The sequence below is a fragment of the Eubalaena glacialis genome, chromosome 20 (genome assembly GCF_028564815.1).
Source record: "Eubalaena glacialis isolate mEubGla1 chromosome 20, mEubGla1.1.hap2.+ XY, whole genome shotgun sequence".
Lineage (NCBI taxonomy): Eukaryota > Metazoa > Chordata > Mammalia > Artiodactyla > Balaenidae > Eubalaena > Eubalaena glacialis.
The window spans coordinates 32,379,902-32,401,826 of NC_083735.1; the positions used below are offsets into that span (position 1 = coordinate 32,379,902).

The 21,925-nt window shown below is 37.7% G+C and overlaps 1 protein-coding gene across 1 annotated transcript in view; it reads right to left on the reverse strand.

Moving 5' to 3' along the window:
* The window catches only part of ADAM9 (ADAM metallopeptidase domain 9), a 102,142-nt gene that overhangs the window by 44,428 nt on the left and 35,789 nt on the right, over positions 1–21,925 (reverse strand). Inside the window, exons 7-12 of the mRNA XM_061177174.1 lie at positions 21,084–21,149; positions 19,081–19,152; positions 15,594–15,763; positions 12,371–12,452; positions 11,708–11,841; positions 4,358–4,529 (exon numbers count right to left, since the gene is read on the reverse strand). Of these exons, the coding sequence (XP_061033157.1) occupies positions 4,358–4,529; positions 11,708–11,841; positions 12,371–12,452; positions 15,594–15,763; positions 19,081–19,152; positions 21,084–21,149 (696 nt within the window). The remainder of the gene's footprint in view (positions 1–4,357; positions 4,530–11,707; positions 11,842–12,370; positions 12,453–15,593; positions 15,764–19,080; positions 19,153–21,083; positions 21,150–21,925) is intronic.

The window sequence follows — 21,925 nt, forward strand, 5'->3', positions numbered from 1 at the left end:
ACGCTTAGTGAAAAAAAGTCAGTCTCAAAAGGTTATATGTTGTATGATTCCATTTATTATTATTATTTTTAAAGATTTATTTATTTATTTTTGGCTGTGTCGGGTCTTAGTTGCAGCACGTGCGATCTTCATTGAGCCATGCAGGATCTTTTGTTGCAGCGTGCAGGCTCTTCATTGCAGCTCTCGAGCTTCTCTCTAGTTGTGGTGTGCAGGGTTTTCTCTTCTCTAGTTGTGGCTCCAGCCATGTGGGCTCTGTAGTTTGCAGCACGCGGGCTCTCTAGTTGAGGCGCGTGAGCTCATTGTTTGTGGTGCGCGGACTTAGTTGCCCCAAGGCATGTGGGATCTTAGTTCCCTGACCAGGGATCGAACCTGCGTCCCCTGCATTGTAAGGCGGATTCTTTACCACTGGACCACCAGGGAAGTCCCTCCATTTATTATTATTTCTTTTAAGTCTTTATTGAATTTGTTACAACATTGCTTCTGTTCTATGCTTTGGTTTTTTGGCCCGAGGCATGTGGAATCTTAACTCTCTGACCAGGGATTGAACCCACACCCCCTTCATTGGAAGGCAAAGTCCTAACCACTGGACCACCAGGGAAGTCCCTCTATTTATTATTGAAATGGCAAACATTATTGAAATGGCAAAACCACAGAGGGAAGCCAGGGGCAGGGATAAGGGCTGGAGTCAGGGTGGGTGTGATTACAACAAGGTAGCAGGAGGGTGTTCTTTTGTGGTGATGGAACAGTTCTGTATTTTAATTGAGGTGGTGGCTACATAAATCTATATATGGGATAAAACTGCATAAAAGTTGACACACACACACACGAATGCAGGTTAAAATGGTAAAAGCTGAATAAAGTCTGTAATCTAGTTAACATACCAATGTCGGTGTCCTGGTTTTTATACTGCACTATCACTATATAATTTGTCACCCTTTGGGGGAAACTGGGCGAAAAATACATAGGACTCTTTGGACTGTTTTTGCAACAGTCTGTCAGTTTATAATTATTTCATAATAAAAATTTGAAAATTTGAAAAATGATCTATACCTTGCACCGTACAAAAAATTAAGTCAAAATGGATCATAAACCTAAATGTAAAACCTAAAATGATGGACTTCCCTGATGGCACAGTGGTTAAGAATCCACCTGCCAATGCAGGGGACACGGGTTCGAGCCCTGATCCGGGAAGATCCCACATGCCGTGGAGCAACTAAGCCCGTGCACCACAACTACTGAGCCTGTGCTCTAGAGCCCGTGAGCCACAACTACTGAGCCCACATGCCACAACTAGCGAAGCCCGCGCTCCTGGAGCCTGTGCTCCGCAACAAGAGAAGACACCGCAATGAGAAGACTGCGCACCGCAACAAAAAGTAGCCCCCCCTCGCCACAACTAGAGAAAGCCTGTGTGTAGCAACAAAGACCTAACACAACCAAAAATAAATAAATAAAATATAAATAAATTTATTTTAAAAAACAACCTAAAATGATAAAGCTTCTAGGAGAAAACATTTGCAATCTTGGACTAGGCAAGATTTCTTAGATGTAACACCAAAAGCACAAAAACATATGTTTCACATATGCAAACAGGTATCAAAACCTAACTTGTATGCATTAAACGGGTGCAGTTCATTGTTGACAAGTGTTTATAATTGCCTGTTTCTTACCCTTTGCTTTGTCTTGACCAAACTTTAGCGAGCCTTCTCTCTTTCCTATAGGCCCTTGAACTCTGCTTGTCTCCACAAAAAAAAAAGGAACAAGTATCCCCACCCCTTCCCAGCTTCTCCTGGCAATCAGCTGACCAAAAGACAACTTCCTATCAGACCTCACTGGCTATTCTCCCCTGCTTATCCAGCTTCCCCATAAAAGATTCTGCTTATCTCTGTTTGCTCCCACATTTACCCTATAAAAGAAAAACCTTTTTGTTTGATTTTGAGACGCTTCCAGATGTCTGAGGTCAGCGTGTTCTCCCTACTACAATAGTCTTTCTTCTGGATAAAGCCTTTTCTTATCTAAGTCCGAATTTGGGGTGGTTTTTTTTGACATTGTATTCAATTATACTTCAATACAGCTGTTAATTTTTTTTCACAGCTACTGTGCAAGACAGACAGATGGCTTCATTAAAGAAAAGAGAATCCGGAAATAGACTATGTACACAGGAATTTTGTTTATGGTGAAAGTACCATTTTAAATGGTTTTGCAACAACTGACAATTAATGGGTAAAAGTCAATTCTCTAGCTCACTCCACACGACCCCCCCCCACCAATTATACAGCTCATACAAAAAACTGTAATTACAAAAGTGCTAGGAAAAATTATAGAGGGGCTATATGATGATAATCTTGAAACAGGAGTAAAACTTGTACCTTGCTCAGTTAACAAAACTATGGGGGACACTAAATGCCATGACATACTGTTGGTAAAAGTGCAAACTGACACAGCCTTTTTGTAGGAAATTTGGTAGTCTCTAATAAAATTAAAAACACACATACTTTGCAATTCAATAATTCTACCTTTATGTAATTATCTTAGAGAAATACTTGTATACATAGGTATGCACAAACACACATACATACATGGAGCATATACAGGGATGTACTGTTTGCAACAGAAGAATAGTAACTACAGTGAGTAAATGTCCTTTAATGAGAGTACGGTGAAATAAATCACAGTATATCCTTATACTGCAACACTAATCAGCAGATTAAAGGATTATGGGTAAATAACATAATGACATGGAAAAAGTCTCCAGGATATATTAATAGAAAAAAAAACTCTGCATGCAATGTATGAAGTCGGATTTCATTTATGTAAAAAAATAAAATCCTAAAACAAACCCAACTATGGTACAAATGTACACACTGTATATAGGTACATAAATGCATAGAATAAAATCTATGAAGAAACACACTAAACTTATAAGAATGATTACCACTGCAGAAGGAAGTGAAAAAATGTATGGGAGAAATAAAGGGGAATTTTGCTTGTGCTTGCTATTTGAAACTTTTATACCAAGAAAAACACCTGTGATATTTGAGGGGGAAGCGGTACTTTTTTCAAGAGTAATTTGTAGTGCAAAAGCTCGAGAAGCAAATATAGACTATTTCAATTAGTTCGATAATGAAGTAAACAGTCAGGAGAAATCAAAACATATATAATATTTTAGGAGAATGCCTGGAAAGAAGAGCTTGGTCATCCTAACAGTATAACAGTAATTTAGAGACTAAACATAACCTCATTAGGCTTTATTTTCCTCATTTGAAAATGAGAATATAAAGAAATATCAATCTCCTAGAGTTATTGTGAGGATCATACCATGGAAAACATTTAGCAGAGGCTGCTGACATGCAGCAGTAGTGCAATGAAGGCCCATGACAATTTCGTCATAAAATACATACTGCCTGGGAATTCCCTGGTGGTCCAGTGGTTAGGACTCTGTGCTCTCACTGCCGAGGGCCCAGGTTAGACCCCTGGTTGAGAAACTAAGATCTCACAAGCCAAGCGGTGCGCCCCTCCCCCCAGAAAACAAAAACAAAAAAACATACTGCCTTTCTAGAATGTAAAGCCTTCTGGCAAAAGCCAGGGATGTGTGGTCAGGTAAGGGAGAAGAAGCAGCACTTGTGGAAAAGATTGAGAATATAGTAAAGTTTACATACAATTGAACCAATTTCTTTAAAATTTAAATTTAATTTTTTTTAATTTTTGAAATTTAATTAAAATTTTTTTTCCTCCTAAGCCTTGTCTAGGAAGTCTTAAGTAGGCCATTTTGAGAGAAGAATGGCTGAGATATAGAAGAAGAAGAATAAAGATGGGCACAGACTTACGGCAGTAAGTGTGGGTAATAGGTGTGAGAAAGCCAGAGCGCGGTAGGTGAACTGAAGCTTACTAAAGGGAGAATGTTAATTTGAGTAGCAAGAACTTTGTTAACGAAGAACTTGGACAATGGGCCAGGTTCAATTTATTATTAAAATGAGGTCAACTGAATAAATGTTTCTGCAATGGCAGTGCCAGAACAGTAAAAGCTTATAAGTAAAGAGCCAAGAGAAAAACTGATTCATTCTTTAAAATAAATAAATGACTCAGTAACCATAACAGAAATGGTAGAAGGTAGCAAAAAAACAGAAGAATAAACATGGTGCTTTCCTGGACACCAAAACAGATGACACCATTGGTTATGTTCTAGGAAGGAGGGGATGATCAATCCCAGGAACATATCCCCACAAGCAAAATACCAATCCTCATTTTGCCACTAAATTTTACTTTAGCTCCTATGCTAGAGTTGCCCAAAGTGAGCTATTTTATTTTTTTGCAAATCCCAAGGTAACTTCGCAAAGCAAACATCGCACATTAAACTGACCTTTGGAGTACCACAGTCACACTCTTCCCCAGGGTCCACCAATTTATTACCACAGAAAGGAGCACTGTAAGCTTCATCAGGCTTTGGAATATTAAGAAGGCAGTTTCCACCTTTATTTAAAGTTAACTTCTCAAAGTCTTCTGCACTGCAAGTGCTGAAGTTTCTGGAACCTCTGTAATAAACATGAAGAAAAAGATCTTAAGTCATAGCAATTACTCACTTTGAAAATCTTAAGTCATGTCTTCAACCATCAAGAAGTGAACATTTAAGGGCTTCCCTGGTGGCGCAGTGGTTGAGAAGCTGCCTGCCAATGCAGGGGACACGGGTTCGAGCCCTGGTCTGGGAAGATCCCACATGCCGCGGAGCAACTAGGCCCGTGAGCCACAATTGCTGAGCCTGCGCGTCTGGAGCCTGTGCTCCGCAACAAGAGAGACCGCGATAGTGAGAGGCCCGCGCACCGCAATGAAGAGTGGCCCCCGCTCGCCGCAAGTAGAGAAAGCCCTCGCACAGAAACGAAGACCCAACACAACCATAAATAAATAAATAAATTTTAAAAACCCAAAAGTTTAAAAAAAAAAAAAAAGAAGTGAATGTTTAAAATGGCAGAGGAGGGCTTCCCTGGTGGCGCAGTGGTTAAGAATCTGCCTGCCAATGCAGGGGACACGGGTTCGAGCCCTGGTCTGGGAAGATCCCACATGCCGTGGAGCAACTAAGCCCGTGAGCCACAACTACTGAGCCTGCGCGTCTGGAGCCTGTGCTCTGCAACGGGAGAAGGCCCGCGCACCGCGATGAAGAGTGGACCCCACTCGCCGCAACTGGAGAAAGCCCTCGCACAGAAACGAAGACCCAACACAGCCAAAAATAAATAAATAAATAAATTTATTTTAAAAAAAATAAAAATAAAAATAAAATAGCAGAGGAAGTTCCCTGGCTGTCCAGTGGTTAGGACTCCACGCTTTCCCTACCAAGAGTCCAGGTTCAGTCTCCGGTCGGGGAACAAAGATCCTGCAAACCGCGAGACATGGCGAAAAAAATAAAAAATAAAATGGCAAAAAGTAAAAAATAAAATGGCAGAAGATACAGAAAATATTCACAGAATCATAAATCTCAGCATCAGAAGAGACCTCAAAAATTATCTAGTCCTCTCTAGAATTAAGTTTTATTTGTCTTCCATAGTAAAGGTTCTTCAAATATGTGAAGCGAGCTCTGTTTCCCCAACCTCTTTTCACTATGCTGAATGACATTCCTGCGCTCCCCTCACTAACACTTACGAGGAGCTATGTGACAATAATGTGAATCCAGCGATGATGCACGCACTATAGCTACCGAGAAGCAGCATGCACAGGGCAGAATTTCAGCTACAGTTTGAGGTTTAAATGCCTCTGATGGTAATTTCTAAGAACTGTAGTTAATACTCTGAAGGCTAGATGGGCTTCTAGAAATGGTCCAACTTGAACTGTCTATGTGATATTTATACGAACACAATTTTGATGTGTTTCTATGTGTTGCTGGGTTGTTTTTAGTTATTGTTTTACTCAATAACGATATTTTTAGATAGTCCCACTGGCTATGTTCACTTTTGAAGACTAGTGGGAGACACACTCAACTATAAAACAAGAACCTTTGAGAAATCCAAGTCACATTAAAATTTTATTGGGGGCGTTTGGTGCCCTGAAAGAATCTCTTTTTCATCAGTTTGAGCAATGGTACCAAAAGTAGCAGTGGGAATGAGAACCGTGTTACGTTACAGTGATTGAGAACTGTATTCCTATTGATTCTGTGTCTTCTGTACATCCAAGGAATCTAAGAAACAGATCCTTTCTGGGAGACTTTGTCCCCTGGGTAAACTCTTCTTTGCTAACCGGCCCAGAGTCTCCCAGGAAGAAGACAGTCCTGGCTCCTGGCTCCTGGCTTTTCGGACTGGAAAGCAGTCACACAGAAAGTAAAGACCTAGCACAAGATTTCCGATAATGACCAAAACACTCGTTTTCCACATTCTTCTTTTTCTTGCTACTCTCTGCTTAGGAATATTGTAAGGAGGAGCCCTTTTGTACAACGCTGTTCCTTCAACAAATCTTTGTGGAACATCTATCATGTACAAGGCACTCTTCTTCGTGCAAGGGAGAAAACAGTAAACAAGGCAGACAAAAATCCCCGCCCCTGTGAAGGCAACATACTACTGAGTGAAACAGACTATAAACATAATGAAGAAATAAATTCAATAGTACATTAGAAGACAAGTGACGTTGGGGGAAAAAGATGAGGAGGTGAAGAAGACGACCTCTGCAGGGGGAGGAGCGACTACAGTTTTTCAAAGAGCTGTCAGGACAGGCACTTCAAATACTGAGACAACTAAATCAAAACTGGATTTCTAGGGGAAGAACATTACCGGGAGAAGAAACAGTAAGTGCAAAAGCCCGAAGGGAGAAGCCTGCCTGTTCAAGGAACAGATAAGGAAGCCAGCACAGCTGGAGTGGAGTGAGACAGTGCGGGATACAGACAGCAAGGTGGGAAGAGGCCACTGCAAGAATCTGACTTTTTACGATCAGTGAAATAAGGAGGGGGGAATGACACAATGGAAAGCGTGAAGCAGGAATGATGTGATCTGATTTATGTTTTAATAAGATCACCATGTTTGCTATGTTAAGCAGGAAGAAGTCCACTCAACAGATGATGACGGACAAACGTGGCAGTGGTGAAAGCAGTAAGAAGGGTTTGGATTATTTATGTGGTTTAGAGAAATAGACATTAAGGCAAAGAATGTGAGAAAAGAGAAGTCAAGGGTGACTGAGATTTTTGTCCTGAGCTACTAGAAGGAAGGCGCTATCATTAACTATCACAGGAAGATGGGGGCAGAGCAGGTTTTAGGAAAGACAACAAGAGTTTGAGTCTAAGGACCTCAAGTAGAAATGTCAAACTAGAGCATGTGATAATTATCTGATAAACAAGGAGACTTCAATTTAAACGATCTTTTTTTATTTCCTATTATTGTTCTTTATATGGCTAGTACAGTGCCTACCACACAGTACATATTCAATAATGTTTTCTGTAAGAATATATTAATCAGCTGATAGTCACAGGAGTTGTACAGGCATATGTGTGTATTTCCTACACTTGAGCTCCTAATTTTAATCTACAAAGTTCACCACTTCTGAACAGATTATTTTTGAAATAAGCTTTTTATACAGTCTTTGGAACACATTTTCTGATAGAAACAATGTTTTATATGTGTGATCCTAAAGCAATCTACACACACAAAAAAAAAAATCTGTTTCACCCGCAGTGAAGTTGACTATAGTACTGAAAAGGATAACAAAATCATAACCACTTCTTATGCTGTTTAGTATGTGGAGATAATAACAAACATCCCCAAGTTGGCCTTCACTAACACTGTGGATAATAAAATGAAGATATTCTCTCCCTAGTCATCCTTGGATGTCACCTACAGTAATAAGAAGGATGATCTTTCTCCTGATACTTGGCTTGAATAATAGCAACTAAAGTACCCCTACTCTCTATCACTTCTGAGTACTCAGATATGAATCTAAAGCATCTCCGAATCTCTTTTGTCACATCTAGGTGAGTTTTATAAAACTGATTCAAAAGGAGATAGATGGGACTAACAGTGTTGGAAATGGTCTACCAGGATATGACCAAAAAAAACCAACTATCATTTAAAACATTCTCTCTATGACTAATCTGGAAATAAGCAGAACACATTTCCACCACTACCATCCTAATCCCCACAGCCTAGGAATAGGAAGTCCTAAGAAAGAACTCTAAGTGATGACACTTAATTAGATTTTTTTTTTTAAAAAAAGAGCACTCTTTTAAAAGCCTCCGATTATGGAGGCTTTCTGATGTAGGTGGCATTGAGGGGCAGAATTAAGAAAGCCATTTCTCTAGAAAGGTACCTCCCAGGAATAGCACCCCTGACACGTCCAGGAATCCAAGAGCAGTGTGTGAGGGGAATACTACCAGGTCCCTCAAATATCTTAAATAATGATAAAAATTATGTTACAAAGTTAGATTATCCACTTTTTAAACAGAACTGGATCCAACTGATTTATCTGGAAAAACTCTAGCATCTATATCACTTGCATCTAAAAAAAAGCCTAACTTATAACAGTCAACTAATGTTCATGAAATAGCGTACGAAGTAGAAGGTGGGAAATCTGTCCTCAAAAAGAAGATTTAATACGCCAAGGATAACATAATCCTACTTCTCAAATTATTTCTTACCAAAAATTGTTCAAATACAATGTCCAATACTTTATCAAAACATAACATGAAGACACAAGATACTGTGAGAACAACTATAAAAAAATTAAAAGACACTATAAGGGAAAAAAAAAAAACCAGATATAGTCCCATAAAGTCTCCAGATACTAGAATTATCAAACAATAACCCAAAAAGAGAAAATCTCTGCTTGCTATGGTCAGAGAGAAAAATGAGAAGCTTGAAAATTTTAGCAGGGAACTAAAATCCACAGTTGTAATACAGCAGATTTGATGTGTTTTTCTAAAACACATTCTTTACACATTTAAAATACCCTGAAATTGAGATTCATCTTAAAATTTGTATTAACTTGATAGGCACCGTTTTTTCATTCTAAGTGGTATGTTAATAATGGTATCTTATAATCAGTGTCACCTACATTTGCATAAATACAGTGTATTAGTGATCATATTAAACATAAGTAGATTAAATGATTCAATTAAGAGACAAATATTGTCAGGCTGGATTAAAAAAATAAAACCTAAATATAGGTTGTTTAGAAGCATATATCTAAAACACAAGAATAAAGAAAAGTTCAAAGTAAAGGAATAGAAAACATATACTGTCAACATTACCAAAAAAAAAAACAAAAACAAAAAACAAATCTGGGACAGCTAAATTAATATCACACAAAACTGACCACTCAAGCTAATGCAATAAAAAAGGAAATGAAAGACATACAAATTGGGAAGAAAGAAACAAAACTGTCTTTGTTTGCAGATCTCTGCCTGCTGTTGGACTGCTGCAGCTTGTGCCCAGACCCACGCTGAGTGCCCACACCAGCCCCTCTTGTCCCAGCACTGCTCCCCCCGCCCCGGGGAGAGGGTGCTGGTGCTGGGAAAGGGGACAGCACACACTTAAAGGGAACAGAGCGGGCTCAGACCCGACCCTCAGCGCTTGTGCTCCAGCAACTGGGGACCAAACCCCATGCCTGATAGGGCAGTGTTGGCCACTGAGCAGAGGGGAAGTCCCATCACAAACCCAGCTCCAGCTCCAGCCCCTCCATCCCCAGTCCCAACCCCTGCTAAGGTGATAGCTTCCAACACACGTTGAGGAAAGACATGACTTGTGTTCATGTCAAATCCAGCTCTCCCACGAAAATACAAATAACGCAATTTAAAAAATGGGCCATACACCAGATTAACAAATTGAAGAATAAAAACCATATGATCATCTCTATAGATGCAGAAAAAGCTTTTGATAAAATTCAATATCTGTTTAGGACAAAAACTCTTCAGAAAGTAGGCAGAGAGGGAACATACCTCAACATAATAAAGGTCATATAGGACGAATCCACAGCTAACATCATTCTCAATGGTGAAAAGCTGAAAGCATTTCCTCTAAGATCAGGAATAAGACAAGTATGCCCACTCTCGCAACTTTTATTCAACATAGCTTTGGAAGTCCTAGCCACAGCAGTCAGAGAAGAAAAAGAAATAAAAGGAATTCAAATTGAAAGCGAAGAAGTAAAACTGTCACTGTTTGAAGATGACATGATGCTATACACAGAAAATCCTAAAGACCCTACCGGAAAACTACTAGAGCTCATCAATGAATTCGGTAAAGTTGCAGGATATAAAATTAATGCACAGAAATCTACTGCATTTCTATACACTAACAACAAAATATCAGAAAGTGAAATTAAGGAAACAATCCCATTTACCATCACATCAAAGAATAAAATACCTAGGAATAAACCAATTTAAGGAGGCAAAAGACCTGTACTCCAAAAACTGTAAGACACTGATGAAAGAAATTGAAGTTGACACAAACAGATAGAAAGATATATCATGTTCTTGGATTGGAAGAATCAATATTGTTAAAATGACCATACTATTCAAGGCAATCTACAGATTCAATGCAATCCCTATCAAATTACCAATGGCATATTTCATAGAACTAGGACAAAAAATTTTAAAACTTGTATGGAAACACAAAGACTCTGAATAGCCAAAACAATCTTGAGAAAGAAGAATGGAGCTGAAGGTATCACACTTCCTAACTTCAGACTATATTACAAAGCTACAGTCATCAAAACAGTATGGTACTGACACAAAAACAGAAATATAGATCAATGGAACACGATAGAAAGCCACAGAAATAAGCCCACACACTTATGGTCAATTAATCTATGACAAAGGAGTCAAGAATATACAATGGAGAAAAGACAGCCTCTTCAATTAGTGGTGCTGGGAAAACTGGACAGCTACATGTAAAAGAATGAAATTAGAACATTCTCTAACACCATATACAGAAATAAAGTCATAATGGATTAAAGACCTGAATATAAGACCAGATACTATAAAACTCTTAGAGGAAAACATAGACAGAACACTTGTTGACATAAATTGCAGCAATATTTTTTGGATCCCTCTCCAAAAAATGAGTAACAGAAATAAAAACAAAAAATAAACAAATGGGACCTAATTAAACTTAACAGTTTTTGCACAGCAAAGGAAACCATAAACAAAACGAAAAGACAACCTACGGACTGGGAGAAAATATTTGCAAACGATGCAACCAACAAGGGATTAATTTCCAAAATATACAAACAGCTCATACTGCTTAACATCAAAAAAACAAACATCCCAATCAAAAAAATGGGCAGAAGATTTAAATAGACATTTCTCCAAAGAAGACATACAGATCACCAACAGGCACATAAAAAGATGCTTAATATCGCTATTATTAGAGAAATGCAAATCAAAACTCAATGAGTTATCACCTCACACCAGTCAGAATGGCAATCACTAAAAAGTCTACAAATAGTAAATGCTGGAGAGGGTGTGGAGAAAAAGGAATCCTCCTATACTGTTGGTGGGAATGTAAATTGATGCAGCCACTATGGAAAACAGTGTGAAGGTTCCTTAAAAAACTAAAAATATAGCTACCATATGATCCTGCAATCCCATTCCTGGGCATTCACCTGGGGAAAACTCTAATTCAAAAAGATACACATTACTCCAATCCAAACAATTCACTGTTTATTTTTAGCATTAAACAAATGTTCAATAAATAGTTTTAAAAAAGAAAAAGGAAAAAGAATAAAAAGAAAGAATTCAGTTACTCACGATGCTCCTGAATTCATGATGCAGCTCTTTGCTCCACAATAACAATCTCTCCCATCATCATGATTCATTCCAAGGTTATGACCCAACTCATGAGCAACAATGGATGCAAATGTCTCCACCGTGATTTGCCCAAACTGCCCAAACACAGGAAGGTATTCATTAGGTTTCTGAACAAAAAGGATATGCTTTTTGTTTCTCAGATTACTTTTTCACAAAAGGAAATTCATCACTACAATATTGATAGCCTACGTGATAAAGCAAGCATCCAACATCAGTGTGTAGACATTGCAGTCTAGTAGGAAACTGGTGTGACTTAACATACTGATGATAGAGATAGACTCTTTAAGCAACAGATCAATTCCTTTAGCACCAACAGATTATTCATGGTGGTTGATGGGAATACAAGTTCATTGTTCTGACTTAATTTTCTCAAATGGAGCCTCTGTTTCCTCATCCATAAAAAGTGAGGCGCTAATAAACACACAATAAATATTAGAAAACTTAATCCAGTCTCCAGGGAAAGAACACATCTGCCACTTCTACCATGCCCCTCATAATAGCCAAAATATTGCTGTAAGGACTAGGAGAGGAAGTATAGAGTCACTGAATGCTGGACATTTCCTAATGCAGATTCCAAAGATGAACATCAAGAACAAAACGTACCACGTTAATCCCGCCCGCGTGGCTCCTTGAACACACTGTTCCCACAAACGCCATTCCCGCGGTCCCACCAAAACCTTTCTTCCTAAATGAAGAGAACAGGTAAAAGTTATAAAATGTACTTGGGGAGGAAAAGGTACACATTGCTCCTATTTCTTTGGGTAATCTTAAACTGATTGGTAGACCCTACGAAAACTGGGAGAAAAATGGCAAAGGTAAATAACATTTTAAACATCACAATTCAATTAAAGACATCTCTTTTTCATTATCAGAGTGGAGATTAATATTACAAATTCATTTTTCAGACAAATGAAGAGATACATACATTTTTGATATCAAACCAAGTTGTTTTGTACCTTCTAGATGAAAAACCTTCCTAAAATGCAGTATATTTATTTATTCAAAAACTCTATTGAGATCAGGTAACAAAATGACATATTCACACAGGAGGCTGCAGGCAGGGAGCACAGGGAACAGAAGAGTCACGATGGTCTCCGTGTGGCTGCTCAATCATCGCGGACACACCTGTATCTAAGGACCTGGTCCCTCTGCCTGGAACTCTCCTCCCCAATATACAGCCTTAACTCACTCTCTCACCTGCTTCAGGTCTTTACACAAAGGTCATCTTCTCATTGAGGCCTTCCCTCACCAAGTTACCTAAAATTTCAACCTCACTCCCCCCAATACTTCTATCTCTACCCTCCCTGCTTTATTTTTCCTCCTTACCACTTATCATTATTTAGCATATTATATACACTTATTTATCTCACTTATGAGATAAATCTCCTCCACCACAATATGAACTCCATGAGAGCAAGAATTTTTGTCTGTTTTGTTCACTGCTACACCCCAGAGCCTAGGAATACATCTAATAAATATCTTTTAAATGAATGAATAAACCCTTCTCTCGGGCATCTGAACAGCCGGGACAAGAGGCCTAGAGATATTGACATAAGGGGACTGCCAAGAAAACATTTTAGCCAGATCACCCTGTAGTGAACCCCACAGTCCCCAAGCCCCACTTATGTCCTCAATGCTTCCAAAAGGCATTTTAGTACCCCATTCCTAACCACAAACAACCAGGGATTATCAGACATCTGGGAAACGCTTCTAACATGGCAGATGGAGACCAAACGGAGGAGACAGCTTGGTAGGTGTGGTTGGGCAAAGCACAGGGAGTGGGCCTGGTGCCAGTCCCTTTTGTGAACGAGAAGGCATGCTCACCGCCAGGGTATGAGGACACTCCCAGGTACAATTTTACTAAAAATTAATAAAAATGTCAGGATCAAGCTTTTGTGGTTATGGGGCCATAAAAATCCATTTAGGCATTCTCAGTGCCTTGCTTTAAATTAACTGGTATGACTAAATAAATAAGTAAATAAATAAATAAAATCAAGGGAAATTTCTCCTCAGAAAAACATTTGAGTTTTAGGTACCATCAACATTAAGGGAGGCAAAAATTATTACATGAAACATTTTTTGGCAAAATGTCAGCCCACCAACCAGAAGATTTTTAAGAAGAAAGAATTTTTTTAGTATTTTTAAGTGAGGGTTTTGTATTAACTTTTGGAATATATTTGTATTAAGTGATTACATAAGCTTAAGTTTTATTATGGTTCCATGAAAATACTATGTAGAAAGAAGAAAATTTTAAAAAATATATCAGAAATATCTCAAAGAGAGTTTAAAAAAATTATTATATCCATGAAATAAGAATTTGACCAGTTCTCTTCTCTTCTCTTCTCCACCATCTTATGTACGGTTAAATTTGCTCCTCGCCATGTCTTCTCACAAGACTTTCAGGATCAAGTGATTCCTGGCCAAGAAACAAAAGCAGGGAATCGTTCCATTCCCCAGTGGATTCAAATGAAAACTGGTAATAAAATCAGGTACAACTCCAAGAGAAGACATTGGAGAAGAACCAAGCTAGGTCTGTAAGGAGCCTCGCATATGAGGTGGCACACATTTTTGCTGGGTCAAGGACACTTGCATCTTACCATATCACTCTGAGAACATCACTACTACCCAAACAGCTGGATGGGTTTTATTAGGAAAGTGATTTTTCTCTTTGTGTCAGTGTTTCTGCACTAATACTTTGGCTCAGTAGTAAATATGTGGAACCTTTTGTTGGGAAAAAAAAAAAAAGAATTTGACCATATAAAAATTTTAAGGGGGACAAAAAAGAGCTAGATATTAAACATTAAAAATAAGATAGCTGAAATGAAAAACTCAATAAAAACCTTAGAAGGTAAATTTAAAGAAATATCCAGAAAGCAGAACAAAAAGACAAAGAGAAGGAGACAAAAGATAATAAAATTAGAGGACAAGCACAAGAAACTCAATAGCTGAGTAAAAGGAATCCCAGAAGGAATGAAGACTAAAAATAAAGAGGATGAAATCATCTACAAAATAATTTGAGAAAAATTCCTAGAACTGCAGTTTCAAGATTGAAGTTACCCACTAAGAACACAACACAATGAGTGATAAAAGACCTACACCAAAGCATAGCATCAGGAAAATTTAGAAGCCTGGGAACCAAGAGAAGATCCTACAAGTTTCGAAAGAAGAAAGAAAAAAAAAGGCCACATACAAAAGATCAGGAATCAGAATGAATTAAAGCTTCTCAGTAGTAATTCTGGAAGTCAAAAGACAATGGCCATGCCTTCAAAATTCTGAAGGAAAAAATTTCGTGCCTAGAATTTTATACTCAGCAAAATAACCTGAAATTTACAAAACAAACTAGAAAGCACACCTCTGCAAAACTGAGTTACTTAAGCCCTAGGATAATCAGAGTTCAAATTGAGATAATTTTTTTATTAATTGAAGTACAGTTGATTTACAGTGTTTTGTTACTTTCTGGTGTACAGGAGATAATTTTTAAATTCTGTTTCGAGACCATGAAACACATTTTCCAACAGGCAAGAGGTCAAAATTTTTTCTTTCAATATATCCTTACACAAGAAGAAACTAGAAAACATGCCATACCAAAATGAGGAAGTAAACCCAAGAAAGAGGAAGAAGGACATGGGAGAAAGGTTACAGAGGCTCCAACACAAAAGAGAGGTCTTATTATCATACTGTCACTTGTCCTATAGTAGCAAAAATTTCCCTCATTTAAATGAATGCTCAAAAACCTTAAGAGAATATGATTCTAATAAAAGCAAAAAAGCAAAAATTATTATTCTGACCATGCCATTAATAGTACCTTTAAAAAAAAATCACTTACAGAACTAGCTGTGCACTGTCATGTCTCCGACGTGTTATAAGAAACTTTTCCCGCCACTGTACAAAGTTCCCCAACACATCACCCGCACCTCCGATTATGTTGATCAGATTTCCATTTGTCCAAATCTCCAGTCCAACTAGCACAATTCGAATATTTAACATGATGTACATCTGGAAAGAAAACAAATAAAAATATATAAAATTTATTAAAGAATATGAGAATAATTCCTGGTTATATATCCGAAAAAAACAAAAACACTAATTCGAAAAGATATGTTAACCCCAATGTTCACAGCAGCATTATTTACAATAGCCAGGATATGGAAGCAATCTAAGTGTCCATCAACAGATGAATGGGTAAAGAAGGTGAGGTATATATATACACATACATACAATGGAATATTATTCAACCATAAAAAAGAATGAAATTTTTGCCATTTGCAGCAGCATGCATGGACTTGGACAGTATTACGCTAAGTGAAATAAGTCAGAAAGAGAAAGACAAATACAGTACGGTATCACTTATATGTGGAATCTAAAAACATACAACAAACTAGTGAATATAACAAAAAAGAAACAGACTCACAGATATAGAGAACAAACTAGTGGTTACCAGTGGGGAGAAGGAAGGGAGGGGGCACTACAGGGATAGGGGATTAAGAGGTAGAAACTATTATATATAAAATAAGTTACAAGGATATATTGTACAACACAAGGAATAGTAGCCAATATTTTATAATAACTATAAATGGAGTATAACCTTTAAAAATTGTGAATCAGCATACTGTACACCTGTAACGTATATAATATTGTACATCAACTATGCTTCAATAAAAAATAATACAATAGGGCTTCCCTGGTGGCGCAGTGGTTGGGAATCTGCCTGCCAATGCAGGGGACACGGGTTCGAGCCCTGGTCTGGGAAGATCCCACATGCCGCGGAGCAACTAGGCCCGTGAGCCACAACTACTGAGCCTGCGCGTCTGGAGCCTGTGCTCCGCAACAGGAGAGGCCACGATAGTGAGAGGCCCGCGCACCGCGATGAAGAGTGGCCCCCGCTTGCCGCAACTAGAGAAAGCCCTCGCACAGAAACGAAGACCCAACACAGCCAAAAATAAATAAATTAATTAATTAATTTAAAAAAAAAGAATATCTTGTGATGTGAAAATTCTATGGAATCCAAATTAAAAAAACAACAAAACAATATTAAAAAAAATAATAATAATAATACAATAAAATAAAGAATTTGAGAATATCTTTTAAGTAACAGGGCTTCCCTGGTGGCGCAGTGGTTGAGAGTCTGCCTGCTAATGCAGGGGACACGGGTTCGAGCCCTGGTCTGGGAGGATCCCACATGCCGCGGAGCGGCTGGGCCTGTGAGCCGCGACTACTGAGCCTGCGCGTCTGGAGCCTGTGCTCCGCAACGAGAGGCCACGATGGTGAGAGTCCCGCGCACCGCGATGAGGAGTGGCCCCCGCTTGCCGCAACTGGAGAAAGCCCTCGCACAGAAACGAAGACCCAACACAGCCAAAAATAAATAAATAAATAAGTAACACAACTGCTTAAATTTAAAACAGGACTCCTCCCCTCCAAAAAAAATTCCCTTCAATATAATGAGACTCTAACTTCTCAAGGGTCTCAGTTTCCTCATCCATAAAACAAAAGTAAAGATTCAAAACCCTTTTTATCTTCCATTCCAAAATCTGACAAAGTCTGGATATTTAAAGTTTTGGGTATTTTGATTCCAAAACTTTCCCTAAACTAATGCAAGCCTATTTATAGTCCATATTTAGCTCACTTAATGCAAATATTCATATATTTCACTACAGAAATATCAATGAGGTTGATTACAAGGTGCTACCCCAGGACCCTGTTGGAGCTGTAATGTAATACATAGTGAACTATATGTTATAAATGTATGCGAAGTGAACTATATTACCTATCTAAACTCTTATCTAAAATTCTAATGACATGTACCCCAAAGGTTTCAGATAAAGGCTTATGGAACTCATATCTATTTCACAGAGATACTGTGAGGAATAAATGAGTTAATAAATGTAAGGCAATTGACTCAGTTTCTAGAATGTTATAAATATCCAATAGAATGCTATCATTATCATCATCATCATTATTATGCTTGGTATTCGTATTAGGGGAGCAACTTAGAGATGAAATTATCTTATAAGGACATGTAGCTAATTCTCCAATATCTCCCACTGGATGAATAAACTCCAAAATCTCAAACCAAATCCCTCCTTCCCCCTCTCTCTCTCTCTCGCTCTCTCTCTCACACACATAGACACACACACACACACACACACACACAGTGTCATATTATAGCTTCAGAGGAGGCAGCCTTATTTAAAATAAGATTCTCTCAGTAAAAATTCAAAGATCTTTTTATAAATACCAAAGTACCTTAGCCTATCTGCTATGAAATAAAAGTCATATTTTATGGCAAGATGAGAAAAATTTAAACAAATACATTTTTCTCTGCCCTTTGGCCTCCTCTCTCCCCGCACTATGCATTGTGTATCTGCATTAGGCATCGACCAAGCCTCTCCCATTGGCAGAAATACCTGCTCAACCATAAAGAGCAGCATTCTCCTAGCATCAATAAGACAACTCCTTAAAAGATAACATTCCTGGGCTTCCCTGGTGGCGCAGTGGTTAAGAATCCGCCTGCCAATGCAGGAGACACGGGTTTGAGCCCTGGTCCGGGAGGATCCCACGTGCCGCGGAGCAACTGAGCCCGTGCACCACAACTACTGAGCCTGCGCTCTGGAGCCCACGAGCCACAACTACTGGGGCCCGCATGCCTAGAGCCCGTGCTCCGTGCCGAGAAGCCACCACAATGAGAAGCCCGCGCACCGCATCAAAGAGTAGCCCCCGCTCGCCGCAACTAGAGAAAGCCAGCGCACAGCAACAAAGACCCAACGCAGCCATAAATAAATAAATTGATTAATTAAAAAAAAAAAAAAAAGATAACATTCCTTCTTGACCTGTTAGGGACCACGATGATAATTAAGTCTGGATTGTGTAAACTGTCAATAATACCTTATTGAATGTACAGCTCTCTGTCTCAAAAAACTTATATAACTGTACCTTGACTTCTAACGAGGGGAACAGTTCTCAGAGCTTTCTGAGATGCTCTTCCTGGGTTATAATCCTCAAATTTGGCTCAATAAAATTTTCCATTTCTTTCTTAGATCAGCTGATGAATTTTTCGTTGACACTACTCTAAAGATAAAGTAGATGCTAATTCGAAATCTCTTGCTTGTCTCAGAGTCTCTCTCTCTACAATTATACTTTACTTTTAAACATAAAAAAGTTACAAAACAAATTAGAGAGCAGACCCCTGAAAGACTGAGTTACTTACTTAGGCTCTAGAATAATCAGAGCTCAAAATGAGACAATTTTAAAATTCTATTCGGAGACTGTGAGAGGAGAGGACAGAATAATCCCAGTTGATAGAAAATACAACTCACGCTATCCAAGTAGTTTGCTAAAAGAATCATCTCTTCTCGCACCGCAGTCTGGTTTCTTCCCATCATGTCATACTGAAAAGCAAAGAAGGGAAATCATTATCACCAAAGCAGTTTAAGAATAAAATTTCTATAATCTCTTACAATGAAGATAAGAATCCAAATATTTCCTCTGAACCAAAAACTGAGGCACTTAGACATTCTCCTGCATTTCAAACTAGTAAGTCTAAAGGATACATTTTAGTGATAAATAGGAATAAAAGCAAAGCAGGTACATGGGTGAAATGAATAATAATGAAAAAGCACTGAAATCTTAATTTTCTCCAAAGCAGTACAACTTTAAAATGAGTTTTGTACTTAACAGTCTTTAATTCATTTTAATGCAAAAATATTTTCAAGCATTTCACAAAGGTAGAGTTTAAAACAATCAAAATGCATAGATAAAGGAATGAAAGACAATCTGAAAGACTTCCTGATCCTTTCACCTCTTAGGCTAACGACATTACCAATAATCAATTTCTAAACTCTGGGCTAAATTAATTATCAGAGATTAACCAACGTTCACTAGTGAAAACATTATATGTAGATAGAAATATAGAGATATATAAAAGTTTAACCATATTAAGCCAAACAGTTGATTATGACTGATTCACTTCTTTGAGATCTAGCTAAATCCAAATGTCTATTTTAATATTATTTTAATATAACCAATTTAATAACTAATTAAAAGAACATTTTTAAAAGAATATGTGGTTTTGCTCTATGATAAGGGCATTAATACCAGACTATATCAGATTTTATTAATTAGACATTTTATCATGATTCTCCTAAACAAGAAAAAAAAATTTTTTAATACATTTGACAAGGTTTGATTAAAATGGAACCATTTTTATTTTGAACCATCTTCTACCTATGTGGAGAGAGTAATAAAGAAAAACTTTTCAAATCTCTATTTTTGTCACTTGTCCACACCATTCTACAGGAACATTTTACACATTATCTGGGACAAAGTTCATGCTTGTTCATATTCCTTTATGCTTCTTCCTTCTACACTTGAGGATAATGAACCTATAATGAACAAATCTGAATATATTTCTCTCTCTTAAAAATACGGCTTGTTTTTTTTCCAGTCTACATACAATACGGGATTTTTTTTAAAACACCATAAAAATCCTCAAAACTGTCTCTGCAGGTTACAAGAAAGGACTTGTCAATCGTGTTAAGTTTCTGCAAACAGCTTATTCGCACAAACAACAAAGTTGGCAGTACAAGTCAGACAAAACATTTCAAATAATCTATAGGTTAAATTATATAGCAGCTGTATCTAAAATTGATAATGCTGTAAATGCTGAAATAGATACATAACTTTTTTTAGTTGAGTAAAGCACAATTCTTAAGTATGAATAAGGAAAATGCCCTGGTGTTATCCTGTACAATAGAATACATAGTAAATGCTAAGGTGACCCATTCTCTGCTCCCTTCTAAAGCATGCCAGAACCTGGAAGTTTTCTAACTCTTCAATAGAATAGACAGATAGATAGATATCTCTTAGAGATATCTTTCTCTTAGATAGATAGTTTTCTATCTCTTAAATAGGTTAGCTGAAATACTAGAAAGAAAAGCAATTTTATTAGGCAACAAAGCAATACCTGATTAACTGGGTTTATCACCACAGTCCCTTAAATGTCTCTGAAAAAGTCTCAAGAGCTTAACTGAGAGGCAGAACAGTTTCACTTAAGAAATGTAGCATATGCAAACCACCCAAAAGAACAGGGGGAAGAAAATCACCAGTAAAAAATAAAGGTAGAGGTAATCTCATTTGCTACATTCCTTCTGGAGGTATTAGGAATATCATGTATGAATATCAAGAAAAAAAGTCATTTTAGTTTTAAAATTACATTTAACAAAAATCAATACAAGTACGTTATATTTAATATTTCCTTCATGGGATGCTCACTTCTCATCTGCTTTTCATGAAAAAGAAGAAAAACTGTCACCAATCCTACCCTTTCCTTGTCTACGACAATGAACAGCTCCACATAGCGGGTCTGTGGCAGGAGAGCTCTTCTTCTCTGTCAAACACACAAACATTATAAAGGCAAAAGAAAAAAAAAAAAAGGTATAAGACTACACGTTTTTCATACATAATGGTCTTACCCTAACCTCTAGTCACTTATTTCATGTCTGTTAAGAACTTCATAAAATGATTTTAACACATCCTAGATCAATAAAGCCAAAAAAACACGTTTTTTTTTAAAAAGTGATATCTGCCATCTGTACTGATCTGAGAAAAATTCTATCCAGTTAAAGATAATATGAGTTATTCAAGTTTCCAAAGCAGAATAACTGATCTTCTAATATCTAAACTACACACACACACACACACACACACACACATTTTAATAGGAAACTCCATCACTTTGTTGGGAGTAGAAGACAGAATATCTGCCAATAACCCAGAGCAGGAGGAAGGACAAGGCTGTCATTTTCTCTTGTTGTTGTTGTCCTTTATTTATTTATTTTCCTTCCAGTTTCATTGAGATGCAATTGACACTGACATACAAGGTTGCCACTTTAAAAAAAAATTAGTTTTGCGATTTTACAGAAATTTAGATAAAGTATAGAATGAGCTAAAATTTAATGTCTTCCAATGATTAAAAAGAACAGTACAAAAGTCAAAAGAATGAATGGCACGAGAGGCAATGAAAATAATGCCATAAACTAGTATGAGTTAATTAAAATACACCAGAAGAAGAGGCACAAGCCTCTTCTAACACAGCGACATCATCTCATTATGTAGAAAGCCGCCTTCTCTGCAACTGAGGTTCCTCTGGTCCTAGAAACAGTT